At 38.4% G+C, this 14,577-nt stretch overlaps 1 protein-coding gene across 2 annotated transcripts in view; it reads left to right on the plus strand.

Moving 5' to 3' along the window:
* The window catches only part of LOC127869930 (helicase domino-like), a 112,602-nt gene that overhangs the window by 78,363 nt on the left and 19,662 nt on the right, over positions 1-14,577 (plus strand). For both annotated transcript variants that reach the window (XM_052412598.1, XM_052412590.1), the window contains 2 exons: positions 2,595-2,780; positions 10,705-10,912. In XM_052412598.1, the coding sequence (XP_052268558.1) occupies positions 2,595-2,780; positions 10,705-10,912 (394 nt within the window). The remainder of the gene's footprint in view (positions 1-2,594; positions 2,781-10,704; positions 10,913-14,577) is intronic.

The following is a 14,577-nucleotide window of genomic DNA, read 5'->3' on the forward strand; positions in this document are numbered from 1 at the left end:
CAGATTTTCAAAAAATTTCACAGGGATGACCTTTGAAGGCTCACCTGAAAAAGTTGTTCAAAGAAATTTGATTCGTCAAAAAACATGGCCGCAGGAGCTCGTTGAACTTTGCATGTTTATTCGTTTTTGCCTATTTTGTAAAAACTTTCAAAAATCTTCCACATTTTTTGTCTGATCCTTTCCAAATTTGCACAGTGTCTTTATATCAATGAGGACACGAACCCTACAAAAAATGAGCATTATTGGTCCATGAAGTACAGAATTACCTCCCCTTGAATTGAGAAAATGGTGTTTATGCAATGAAGTCCAAATTTTTCATCCAATTCTTTCCAAACTTGTAAGGATTTAGAATGGTTCAAACAAGGGAAACAACTACGGTTTATGCATGTTCTTTTTATTACAGATTTGCCTCCCTTTAATTCATTCAAAATCTCATTTTACAGCAGAGATTCCAAATCTGACCTGTAAATGAGCCCCATATTTACTGCCAGTGCTAGGTTACCTTTTCCCATTTGATCATTCTTAAGTATTGGTCTTGTAATGCTGCTACTGCTTATGTTACTGCTACTGCTACTACTACTACTACTACTACTACTACTACTACTACTACTACTACTACTACTACTACTACTACAACTACTACTACTACTACTACTACTACTTCTACTACTACTACTACTACTACTACTTCTACTACTACTACCACTACTACTACTACTACTACTACTACTACTACTACTACTACTTCTACTACTACTACTAGTACTACTACTACTAGTACCACTACTACTACTACTACCACCACCACCACCACCACCACCAATACTACTTCTACTACTACTGCCACTACTACTACTACTTTTACCACTACTACTACTACTACTACTACTACTACCACTACTACTACTACTACTACTACTACTTCTGCTACTACTACTACTACTACTACTACTTCTACTACTACTACTACTACTACTTCTACTACTACTACTACTACTACTACTACTACTACTACTACTACTACAACTACTATTACTACTACTACTACTACTACTACTACTACTACTACTACTACACCACCACCACCATTCACAGTGACAAAATACGTATTCACACAATGGCTGCTACTACAACTTATATCCCATATAGGGGGGCATGCATGTTTTACAAACAGCCCTTGTTTCTATGGGATTTTAACCACAACTGTTCATGTTTATCTCCGACACATATTTTTAGGTCACCTGTCATGAAGTGACACGGTGAGCTTATGTGATCGTGTGATGTCCGGCGTCCGTTGTGCGTGCCTGCGTTTGTCCATGCGTCCGTCCGTCAACAATTTGTTTGTGTAGACAGTAGAGGTCACAGTTTGCATCCAATTTGATTAAATTTGGTCAAAATGTTTATCTTGATGAAATCCGGTTTTGGATTGTATTTGGGTCATCTGGGGTCAAAAACAAGGTCACTAGGTCAAATAATAGAACAACCTTCTGTAGACAATAGAGGTCACAGTTTTCATCCAATCTTTATGAAATTTGGTCAGAATGTTTATCTTGATGAAATCTGGGTTGGGATTTTATTTGGGTCATCTGGGGTCAAAAACTAGGTCACTAGGTCAAATAAAAAAAACCTTGTGTAGACATTAGAGATCACAGTTTTCATCCAACCTTTATGAAATTTGGTCAGAATTCTTGATGAAATCTGGGTGGGATTGTATTTGAGTCATCTGGGGTAAAAATCTAGGTCAAATAAATAGAAAAACCTTGTGTTGACAATAGAGGTCACAGTTTTTATCCAATATTTATGAACTGTGGTCAGAATGTTTATCTTGATGAAATCTGGATTGGGATTGTATTTGGGTCATCTAGAGTCAGGAACTAGGTCACTAGGTCAAATCATAGAAAAACATTGTGTAGACAATAGAGGTCATAGTTTTCATCTGATCTTAATGAGTCAGGTGAGCAATTCAGGGCCATCATGGCCCTCTTGTTTGTGAAGACAACATGCAAAATAGTCTGTGTCAATGTGGCATTTGGGGGTATTCGTCACGTCTGTGACGAAGCTATAGTTTATTGTTTACCACAGTATGAATTATTGTTTACCAAAGACGTTTTGTTTTGAATTGTTGATTATATATAAGTACGGAATTATCGTGAAGCAATGGTTTCTTGAAGTTAATACACACTGTTCCCTCACGAAAGCGGTTGTATAACTCTGGAATCATCCTTTAGTTTGTAGCCCTGCTAAGCTCAAACAAGTGTTTTTAAATTGTGCTGTGTGTACCTTGCCCCAAGTATGATATAAATGCCGCATTCTTAAAAAACTGGGCTTAATGCATGTGCAAGTGTCATCCCAGATTAGCCTGTTCAGTCCGCACAGGTTAATCAGGGACGACACTTTCCGCCTAAACTTTATTTTTGGTAAGGGGGGACTTCCTTGAAACTTAAAATACCATAAAAGCGGAAAGTGTGGTCCCTGATAAGCCTGTGCGGACTCAACAGGCTAATCTGGGACGACACTACGCACAAACATTATGCCCAGTTTCCAGACTCAAATGGTCTTGCAATGTGTCTATAGTGATGGTGATTGTCTCCTAGGCTCAAGCAGCAGCTGCAGCGGCGGCCACGGAGCAAGCCACAGCAGCCACCACACCCCAGAGGCCCACCCAGACCGTGCTAACAGTTACCCAGGGGGCAGCACCCACCATTGTATCCATGACAACTGCAGTGGCCACACAGCTGGCTGCCATCGGTACATCAGCTGGAACTGCAGCCACTGTCCTGGTTAGTGAATGTAGTGGCTATGATCCATGGAGGTGCATGTTGGCAGTGTTCATTGTAGAAATCGAAAAGTAGGGGGGAATTTCCCCCCTCACTTTGAAAAATAGGGGGGATTTTTCACAAATGGGGGGGAATTGATCAAGTACCATTTATATGTTTTCATTTTCGTTTTAATGTTTATTTGTTTTAACTTCTACATTACTTAAAACAGTCAAGTCAGTGAAATACCATTGTAACTGCTGTTAAATATAACTGCACTTTCCATAGTATAGTGCTGACTTAAATAAAAACAAAGGATTATGAAAATAATTGTTCACATGATATTTCTGTATGATTTAAAACAAAAAAAAAATACTGATTGTCTATCATGATATGATATGAATGATGATATGATATTAAAACCTAAGTCATGTAAGTGTCTTAATTAATGTATAGAATTAAGTTTTTACATTCCAGTATCAAAGGACAATTTTCTTCCTTAATCATTCACGAGTCGCATCCCTTTATTTTTTAAACGAAATTTCTTATTTTTTAATTAACCCAAGTATCATTTTAAGCGAAAATTCTTTAAAGTTTATTAACCCGTGAATCGAAGAGTTAATTCCCTTTGATTTCCGGTGTTTTTCTCAATAAATACGCGAAGCAGAATTTAACAGTTTAAAAAACCCGTAACGGATATCGAGTGCGCGAATTTTCTCGCACACATTCTGCAGATGTGCGCGATCTTTGAAAAAATAACGCGAATCGCGCAATCGCGCGGTCTAGAATGAACACTGTGTTGGTGTAAAACCTTGGCAAATGTTTTAAACAATAACCATGGGTGTTTTGCTAGTTTATAAATATGTTAAAAGTAAGCAATAAATATATTATACTTAAAGAGCAAAAAAGGCAATAATTTAAAAGAAATTTGTTCTGAAAATCAGTTATGTTAAGAAGGAACGTTTGTATTTGGAGGCTGCCAAGAATGTGGAGCATATAGGCACCATTTGAACAGTCAGAAAGTTTATATTGATGTAATGGTATTTGCATGGCTCTGAAAGATACGAGTCGTGTTCTGAGAAAACTGGGCTTAATGCATGTGCGTAAAGTGTCATCCCAGATTAGCCTGTGCAGTCCGCACAGGCTTATCAGGGACGACACTTTCTGCCGAAACAAGATTTTCTGTAAGAAGGGACTTCCTTTAAACATAAAATACCATAAAAGCAGAAAGTGTCGTCCCTGATAAGCCTGTGCGGACTGGCATTGATGGAATTATGTGCCCTTTTTAACCAGGTTTTCCGAAGGAAAAAACTGGTTATTAGATTGGCGAATGCGGGCGGGCTGGCTGGCTGGCGGGCGGGCGGAACAAGCTTGTCCAGGCCATAACTATGTCGTTCATTGTCAGATTTTAAAATCATTTGGCACATTTGTTCACCATCATTGGACGGTGTGTCGCGCGAAATAATTACGTCGATATCTCCAAGGTCAAGGTCACACTTTGAGTTCAAAGGTCAAAAATGGCCATAAATGAGCTTGTCCTGGCCATAACTATGTCATTCATTGTGAGATTTTAAAATCATTTGGCAAATTTGTTCAGCATCATAGGACGGTGTGTCGCACGAAAGAATCACGTCAATATCTCCAATGTCAAGGTTGCCACGACTATTAATAGATTTTTTTTTTTAAACTTACAAAGGGGGTTATTTTTGTTTTTTTCATTTCAAAAGTTCAGTTTGAGTTTTCTCCCTTTATCAGATTTTTTTTCACAATGAAAACCTGGTTTTGTGACAATTTTGTCCCTTGTTATACTTAGAAAATTGAAAATTTGGTTAAGTTTTGTGTTTAGTTCCACTTTTTTCCTAAAGTATCAAAGCCATTGCTTTCATACTTGAAACACTTACTAACTATCGTAAGGGGAATGTGCAGGCAAAGTTATGTAACTCTGACTGGCATTTCGACAGAATTATATGCCCTTTTTATACTTGAAAAGTTTTGTGTTTTGATCCACTTTACCCCTAAAGTATCCTAGATATTGCTTTCATACTTGGAAAACTCGCAAACTATCATAAGGGGACAGTAAAGGACAAGTTGTAATTTTTACCGAATTATGGCCCTTTTTTGACTTGGTAACTTTGAATATATGGTTACATTTTGTGTTTAGATTCACTTTACTTCTAAAGTATCAAGGCTATTGCTTTTAAACTTTAAATACTCTCATGCTATCATGAGGGTACTGTACCTGGCAAGTTGAATTTTACCTTGACCTTTGAATGACCTTGACTCAAGGTCAAAATATTAAATTTTGCTAAAATTGCCATAACTTCTTTATTTATGATTAGATTCGATTGATACTTTGACAAAACAACTCTTACCTGACATACCACAATTGACATCTTACAAACCATCCCCCACGCCCCCCCCTCCCCCCCTCAATCCCCTCCATTATTTTATTTTTAATTAAAGTTCATCTAATTAATGACCACCACACCCTCACACTATACCCCTTCCCCCACCCCCACCCCAAAAAAAATATTTTTATGCCCCCGGTAGGGTGGCATATAGCAGTTGAACTGTCCGTCAGTATGGCAGTCAGTCTGTATGTCAGTCAGAAAAAAACTTTAACATTGGCCATAACTTTTTCACTTTTTAAGATAGCAACTTGATATTTGGCATGCACGTGTATCTCATGGAGCTGCACATTTTGAGTGGTGAAAGGTCAAGGTCATACTTCAAGGTCAAATGTCAAATTTACGGTGTCTGTCCGTCCAAAAGCTTTAACATTGGCCATAACTTTTTTTAGCTCACCTGATTGCTCAGGTGAGCTTTTGTGACCGGTCTTTGTCCGTCGAATGTCCGTCTGTCCGTCCATCCGTAAACATTTGCTCGTAAACACTTTAGAGGCCACATTTCTTGTCCCATCTTCATGAAACTAGGTCAGAAGCTTTGTCCCAATGAAATCTCAGCCAAGTTCGAAACTGGGTTGTGCCTGGTCAAAAACTAGGTCACTAGGTCAAAAAAAAGAAAAACCTTGTAAACACTGTAGAAGTCCCATTTCATGCCCCATCTTCATGTTACTTTGTCAAAATGTTTGTCTTAATGATATCTTGGTTGAGTTCAAAAGTGGTTCCGATCCGTTGAAAAACATGGCTGCCAGTGGGCGGGGCAGTTTTCCTTATTTGGCTATATAGAAACCTTGTAAACACTCTAAAAGTCACAATTTTTGCCCAATCATCATGAAAGTTGGTCAAAACATTGGTTCAGTTGATGTCTCGGACGAGTTCGAAAATGTCGAGATCGGTGAAAAAACATGGCCGCCAGTGGGCGGGGCATTTTTCTCTATATGTATATAGTGGCAGTTTTCCCTATTTGGCTTTAGAGAAACCTTGTAAACACTCTAGAAGTCACAATTTTTGCCCAATCATCATGAAAGTTGGTCAAAACATTGGTTTTATTGATATCTCGGACGGTTTGAAAATGTTTGGGATCGGTGAAAAAACATGGCCGCCAGTGGGCGGGGCATTTTTCTCTCTCTATATATAGTGAAAACATGTGAACACAGTAGAAGTCACATTTTTGGCCCAATTTTCATGAAATTTGCTGAGAACATTTGTTCCTTGATACGAGAGTTGAGTTCAAAAATGGTTCCGGTCAGTTGAATAACATGGCTGCTGGAAGGGGGGCAGTTTTCTCACTATGCCCCCCCCCCCCCCTTTCGAAGAAGAGGGGGTATATTGTTTTGCTCATGTTGGTCGGTCTGTCCACGAGATGGTTTCTGGATGATAACTCAAGAGCGCTTATGCCAAGGATCATGAAACTTTATAGGTACATTGATCATGACTCGCAGATGACCCTTATTGATTTTCAGGTCAAAGGTCAAGGTCACGATGACCCGAAATAGTAAAATGGTTTCCGGATGATAAAATTCAGGAACACTTATTCCTAGAACTCCATAGATACATTGATCATAACTCGCAGATGACCCCTATTGATTTTCAGGTCACTAGGTCAAAGGTCAAGGTCACAGTGACCCAATGCAGTAAAATGGTTTCCAGATGATAACTCAAGAACGCTTATGCCTAGAATCATGAAACTTCATAGGTACATTAATCATGACTCGCAGATGACCCTTATTGATTTTCAGGTCACTAGGTCAAAGGTCAAGGTCACGGTGACCCGAAATAGTAAAATGGTTTTCAGATGATAACTCTAGAACGCTTATGCCTAGGATCATGAAACTTCATGGGTACAATGATCATGATGCGCAGATGACCCCTACAGGTTTTCAGGTCACTAGGTCAAAGGTCAAGGTCACGGTGACCTGAAATAGTAAAATGGTTTCTGGATGATAACTCAAGAACGCTTATAGCCTAGGATAATGAAACTTCATAGGAAAATCATGACTCGCAGATGACCCCAATTGATTTTCAGGTCACTAGGTCAAAGGTCAAGGTCATGGTTTCCTGATGATAACTCAAGAATGCTTACGCCTAGGATCATGAAACTTCATAGGTACATTGAATATGACTAGCAGATGAAATAATGATGAAACTTGACCAGGATGTTTGTCCGGACAATATCTAAGTCAAGTTTGACATTTGGTAAAGATTGAATGAACCGACTCCTCTCAGGTGAGCGAACTAGGGCCATCTTGGCCCTCTTGTTCAATATTGAAGATAGCAACTTGATATTTGGCATGAATGTGTATCTCATATAGCTGAACATTTTGAGTGGTGAAAGGTGAAGGTGAAGGTCATCCTTCAAGGTCAAATGTCAAATATATGGCGTCTGTCCGTTGGAAAACTTAAACATTGGCCATAACTTTTTAAATATTGAAGATAGCAGCTTGATATTTGGCATGCATGTGTATCTCATGAAGCTGCACATTTTGAGTGGAAGAAGTTCAAAGTCATGGTCATCCTTAAAGGTCATCCTTCAAGGTAAAAAAAATTATTTCAAAGCGGCGTTCTCATGAAGCTGCACATTTTGAGTGGTGGAATTTCAATGTCATCCTTCAAGGTCAAAGGTAAAAAAGCAAATAAAAAATTTCAAAGCGGCATTATCATGAAGCTGCACATTTTGAGTGGTGGAAGTTCAAGGTCAAGGTCATTCTTCAAGTTCAAGGTCATCCTTCAAGGTCAAAGGTCAAAAAAAATATTCAAAGATGCGTTATCATGAAGCTGCACACATTGAGTGGTGTAGGGTCAAGGTCATCCTTCAAGGTCAAAGGTCAAACAAACAAAAACAAAGCGATGTTCTCATGAAGCTGCACATTTTGAGTGGTGGAAGTTCAAGGTCAAGGTCATCCTTCAAAGTCAAAGGTAAAAAAAAAATAGGGGGCATTGTGTTTCTGACAAACACATCTCTTGTTTTTTCAAACATGGTTAAAAAACAAATATTTTTGACATACTGTCCAACCATTCCACCCAAGAATCCCCCCCCCCCCCCCCCAAAAAAAAAAAAATAAATAAATGTTTGCATTTTTTTTTTGCACTTTTGGAAGATAATGTAATAAATGACCACACTCCCACACTATACACCGCTCTCCACTCCACCCCTCCATCCTTTGTGATTGAAATTGAGATAGGTCCCTACACCTTTAAAATGAAAAATAGATGAGCGGTCTGCACCCGCAAGGAAGTGCTCTTGTTTATATTTAGATTCATTTGATTACAAAAGCTGAAATCACTGTGTCAAAAGGAGATAATCCTACATCTGGGTTAAAAATCAAAGGTCGGCATTCATCCCAAATGGCCTTTTTTTATTTAAAGACCATTTTATTAAGAGACCACTTTTGGTGACTCCCTTTAGTGGTCTCTAAATACAAGATTGCCTGTAATGTCCTTTGAGAGCTTCACTTTATTTATTCCATTGAGAGCAAGTTAATTATGTAATAAAATACTTGCTTCTATGTTTGTTTAATTTAATTAATGTTACATAATTGTATTATAACTCCTGTGTTGATGTTGACAGTTCGCGGGAATGTTACAATGACCTTGTTTATGAAACCGGAACAAAATTGCACATGGTTGTCCATTTTAATGTCATTCAGAAAAGTCAACTAATGAAAAAGCGTGTAACATTATTGGAGTTTTCATTAAAAATTCTGATAATACTCACTTTAGCCTTGAAACTTTTCTGAAAATAGTTCATGGAATTCCAAATGTCGCCATAATTTTTACCGGAAACAAGGAGCACATCCGGATTTTCTTAATTATAATCAGAAAAATCTGATGACGGATGGTATTTCCAGGGTTTTTTTTTACAAAGAAAGTGACGCCGATATTCGGCGTCTTCCCCTACCAGAATTTTTTCCCCTAAAAATACAATTTCCCCACCAAAAAAATCATTTTTCACCAAAATATAATATTTTCTCTCAAAGAAATGTTTATTTTTCCTTGGGGCATTCGACAATTATCCAATTTGCACCATGTACAATGATCTCGCTCTCTCTCTCCAGACGAACACACAAAATCTGGGAATCCCAGTTATTCTAAATATAGCTCTTAAATTACGTCATGTAAACTGGGCAACTAATCGTAATAATCATGTGACTATTTTACTGGATACCGGTCTTGCGCAAGAAGGGTGTTTCGTCAATTAATTACCGGAAACCAGTTGAATTTTCATCCGGGCTATGTGCAAGCCAAGGTATAAATGTGAAAACAGAAAAAAATGTCTCACAATTGGCGTTCTTACACAAACAAAATAAAACCTTCGGACTTGAAAGATACTGAACGCATCGAGGCATTTTTAAGAAAGAATCATCGAAAACGGTTATAACCCAGCAGGATTCTGAGGTAATCAACATCGAACATTGTGAAAGTGAAAGTAGACAATCGGCAGCTGCCGCTCCTTTCCCTTCCAATACTGTATCAAATCAAGATCGTCAACCCATTCATCATGAAATTGAAATCACAAAATTGACATCGTCCCCCGGCCCCAGTACAGAAATATAGTTGAAAACATTTCCCATTATTGGATCTACACCTGCAACTTTATAAAGGACTTTGACTTTAATACCTGTTAAATGTGTTTAAGAACAAAAAGGACAGAGACAAGTCTCTTTTGATGAGTTATAGACATTGAAATGAACAGTTTTTATTTTTTCCCCTAATATCTCTCTTTCGCACTCTTTTCCCCTTTCACCCAGCGTCCAGTGTCTACCCCTTTCTCTAAAAAAAACCCTGATTTCGGAAGGACTTCCGCTGTCCCTGATTAGCCTGTGTGGACAGCACAAGCCAACGTTGTATGGCACTTTACGCACATGCATTAAGCCCAGTTTTCCCAGAATGTGGATCAAGACAATTTTACAGCTTTGTGACAGATGATCCAAAAAGGATGAAATTCTTTATGCAGTATCCCTACAGAGTGGACATGGGCATATTGTCAAGTTGTTCCACCCCAGTTAGTTAACAGGGAGTTATTGTGGTTTGAATAAAAAAATTCTTCACACAAAACTAGCCCATTCATTTACAAAAGCTCTTCAAAGGATAGCATCTATAAGTTTTACGGATAATCTTGTTTAGTAATGAAGAGCTATTTAATTTAATTTTTAGCTCGGCTGTTTTCGGAGAAAACCCGAGGTATTGTCATAGCCAGCTCATCGTAGTCGTGTCGTGTTGTCCGCCGGCGTCGTGCTAAAACTTTGACATTTTGCTCGAAAATCAAAGTGCTTCCACCTACAACTTTGAAACTTTATATGTAGATGCACCTTAATGAGCTCTACACGCCACACCCATTTTTGGGTCTCTGGGTCAAAGGTTAAGGTCACTGTGACTTTAAAAATAATAATCCGATAAGCTTAATCAGCCGAGCGTGGAATCTGTTATGCGGTGCTCTTGTTTTTTATCCCTTCACAGACTGTCCCAATCAGTGTTTCAGCTTTTGATAAGAAAAAAATTAAGCTTAAACAAGTTTCAACTTCTATACTTGACATTTTCACTACTAGACTGTTACGGGGAATCCGCTTGCCCAGGCAGCTCTGCGAGGTAGAGTACAGGAGATCACAGGTGCCACAAGTGTGATTGGGCAGGTAACCATGGCGTCCCAGGTGCGAGCCCAGCTCCAGCAGGTGGTTACTACTGCTGTTCCCACCTCACTGACCCATGTGCAGCTGGCGCAGAGAATCACCCCGGCAACCACTCTCACTGCTGGAGGTATGAATTCAAGTTGATGCTTCCACTTTATTATGCCCCCCTTCGAAGAAGAGGGGGTATATTGCTTTGCTCATGTCGGTCGGTATATCGGTCCGTTCACCAGGTGGTTGTCGGATGATAACTCAAGAACGCATACGCCTATGATCATGAAACTTCATAGGTAGATTGATCATGACTTGTAGATGACCCCTATTGATTTTGAGGTCACTAGGTCAAAGGTCACGGTGACCCGAAATAGTAAAATGGTTTCCGGATGATAACTCAAGAACGCATACGCCAAGGATCATGAAACTTCATGGGTAGATTGATCATGACTCGCAGATGACCCCTATTGATTTTGAGGTCACTAGGTCAAAGGTCAAGGTCACGTTGACCCGAAATAGTAAAATGGTTTCCGGATGATAACTCAAGAATGCATACGCCTAGGACCATGAAACTTCATGGGTAGATTGATCATGACTCGCAGATGACCCCTATTGATTTTGAGGTCACTAGGTCAAAGGTCAAGGTCACGGTGACCCGAAATAGTAAAATGGTTTCCAGATGATAACTCAAGAATGCATATGCCTAGGATCATGAAACTTCATGGGTAGATTGATCAAGACTCGCAGATGACCCCTATTGATTTTGAGGTCACTAGGTCAAAGGTCAAGGTCACGGTGACCTGAAATAGTAAAATGGTTTTCGGATGATAACTCAAGAATGCATACGCCTAGAATCATGAAACTTCATGGGTAGATTGATCATGACTTGCAGATGACCCCTATTGATTTTGAGGTCACTAGGTCAAAGGTCTAGGTCACGGTGACCCGAAATAGTAAAATGGTTTCCGGATGATAACTCAAGAATGCATACGCCTAGGATCATGAAACTTCATGGGTAGATTGATCATGACTTGCAGACGACCCCTATTGATTTTGAGGTCACTAGGTCAAAGGTCAAGGTCACGGTGACCCGAACTAGTAAAATGGTTTCCGGATGATAACTCAAGAATGCATACGCCTAGGATCATGAAACTTCATGGGTAGATTGATCAAGACTCGCAGATGACCCCTATTGATTTTGAGGTCACTAGGTCAAAGGTCAAGGTCACGGTGACCCGAAATAGTAAAATGGTTTTCGGATGATAACTCAAGAATGCATACGCCTAGGATCATGAAACTTCATGGGTAGATAAATCATGACTCGCAGATTACCCCTATTGATTTTGAGGTCACTAGGTCAAAGGTCAAGGTCAGGGTGACCGGAACTAGTAAAATGGTTTCCGGATAATACCTCAAGAACGCATATGCCTAGGATCATGAAACTTCATAGGTAGATTGATCATGACTCGCAGATGACCCCTATTGATTTTGAGGTCACAAGGTCAAAGGTCAAGGTCACGGTGACCCGAAATAGTAAAATGATTTTTGGATGATAACTCAAGAACGCTTTTGCCTAGGATCATGACACTTCATAGGTACATTGATCGTGACTAGCAGATGACCCCTATTGATTTTCAGGTCACTAGCTAGGTCAAAGGTCAAGGTCACAGTGACAAAAAACGTATTCACACAATGGCTGCCACTACAACGGACAGCCCATATTTTATTCTGTTTTCACACTGTCCAGTTAAGAGACTTACAAATTGAATTTTCGACACATGTTCATTCATAATGATGTATAAGCCTTTGTTTTTGTGCCAGTAAATACTATGTTTATGGAAATGACGTGAGAATTCAACATTTAAAAAACCAATGTAATATGATATGGCAACAGGACAGTTGTGATTTGCTGGGTCAATTCTATTTAGCTTGACCATCCAAGATGTTGATAGCTTTGACAAACTGGTGGTCTGAAACATTGAGAAAATGTCACGGTTCACTGACAATAAATCAAACATGTAATTCTTGCTACGCATCTTGCATTTAATTTTGTCAATTCAAATTATACATAAAAATATAATTAATTTTTAATCTGCTTGTTAATTGAAAAACAGCAACACAGTTTGTATGTATAAAACAATGTTAATACAAAAATAGGATCAAGCATATTAAAATATCAACTTAGATTTAGTTTCCTTTACTGTACAGGATTTGTAAAGTTAGGTTAATATTTGTGTATTGAACAAAAATAACAACAGTGTAAAGAAAAGTTAATTTGGGGATGTTCTATCCAAACCCTGAGAGTTCAGATTTCCTCAAATGCCAAGTAAAGATTGTAAATTTCAACCCACTCCTCTGGTTAGTTTTCAGAGCGCACATATAATTAACTTTTGAGCTTAATGTCTCATTTGTAAATGCATAACTGTATTAACTCCAAACCAACTAGTACAAGTGGTAGGCCAGTATTACATGGACTGGTGTTCACTGTTTACACCATTTCACAACCCCATCTGATACTGGTCAGTATCTTGGCAAGTGGCCAAAGTTGGGAGTGGAAATAATGGTCTATTACATAACTGACTTCTGTGTGTGGTAAACACATGATACTGGTCATGTGGTAAAGTTGCACTTGTATACATTTGCCCAATACACAACACTAGCCTTGGCTATTTTTAATCAGATTGCATTGCTATCTATTGTGGTCATTGACTAGGGGAGTTAACTGCTATAAATAACATGATCATTACCATTAATTAATAAATAAAACATTACAAATTGTGTGCATGTTTCACATATTGTCAAATAAGTCCAAATATGTGAAAGGAATCCAAAAAATCAAAGACTCAATCATATAATGGATATAATTGATTAGTATAGCTCCTGGTTGGTTTTTGCACTATTAATTGGATACATTTCACAGGTCATTGACAGAAGTGTCATAAATTGTAGACAGAATGTATAGAGAATTTCATCTTAGTATTAATAAGTAAATGATTCCATGATACTTATTGGCTTTTATTTCAGGGTCACAGTGACAAAAAACATATTCACACAATGGCTGTCACTACAACGGAGAGCCCATATGGGGGGCATGCATGTTTTACAAACAGCCCTTGTTTAATTTCATACTTAGTATAAACTACAGCCAAACTGAGAACAGTGGTCAGTCGAGGTAAATGGCCAAAGTGGCCCTTGTCCACAAGTGTCCTCTGTTTTCTAATTACCACTTTTTAGATGGTACGTCAGTTGGTAGTATTGCTACCTTGTAATCCCCCCTTCTTTTGCACACAGTGTAACACTAAGGCTCATTGCTGATATATAGCATAATAACATAAATAACTTATAGTGAATAATACAGAATAATATCTTAAAAATTGATTAGTTTAAGTTTTTTATGCCCCCAGATGGAATGATCGGGGGTATATTGTTTTTGGCCTGTCTGTCTGTCAATCTGTCCCAAAACTTTAACCTAGGTTAAAATTTGATAACTTGTGCAATATTGAAGGTAGCAACTTCATATTTGGCATGCATGCGTATCTCATTGAGCTGCACATTTTGAGTGGTGAAAAGTCAAGGTCATAGGTAAAATATAATTGTATTTTTCTTTCCTAAAACTTTAACCTTTGTTAAAGTTTGTTCATAACTTTTTGAATATTGAAGATGGCAATATTTGATATTTGGCATGCATGTGTTTCTCATGAAGCTGCACATTTTGAGTGATGAAATGTCAAGGTCATTCTTCATGGTCAAAAGTCAAAAAAATGCAATCAAAGGGAAGTAATAAGCTTTAAATGGGAGATA

The sequence above is a fragment of the Dreissena polymorpha genome, chromosome 1, assembly GCF_020536995.1.
Source record: "Dreissena polymorpha isolate Duluth1 chromosome 1, UMN_Dpol_1.0, whole genome shotgun sequence".
Classification (NCBI taxonomy): Eukaryota; Metazoa; Mollusca; class Bivalvia; order Myida; family Dreissenidae; genus Dreissena; species Dreissena polymorpha.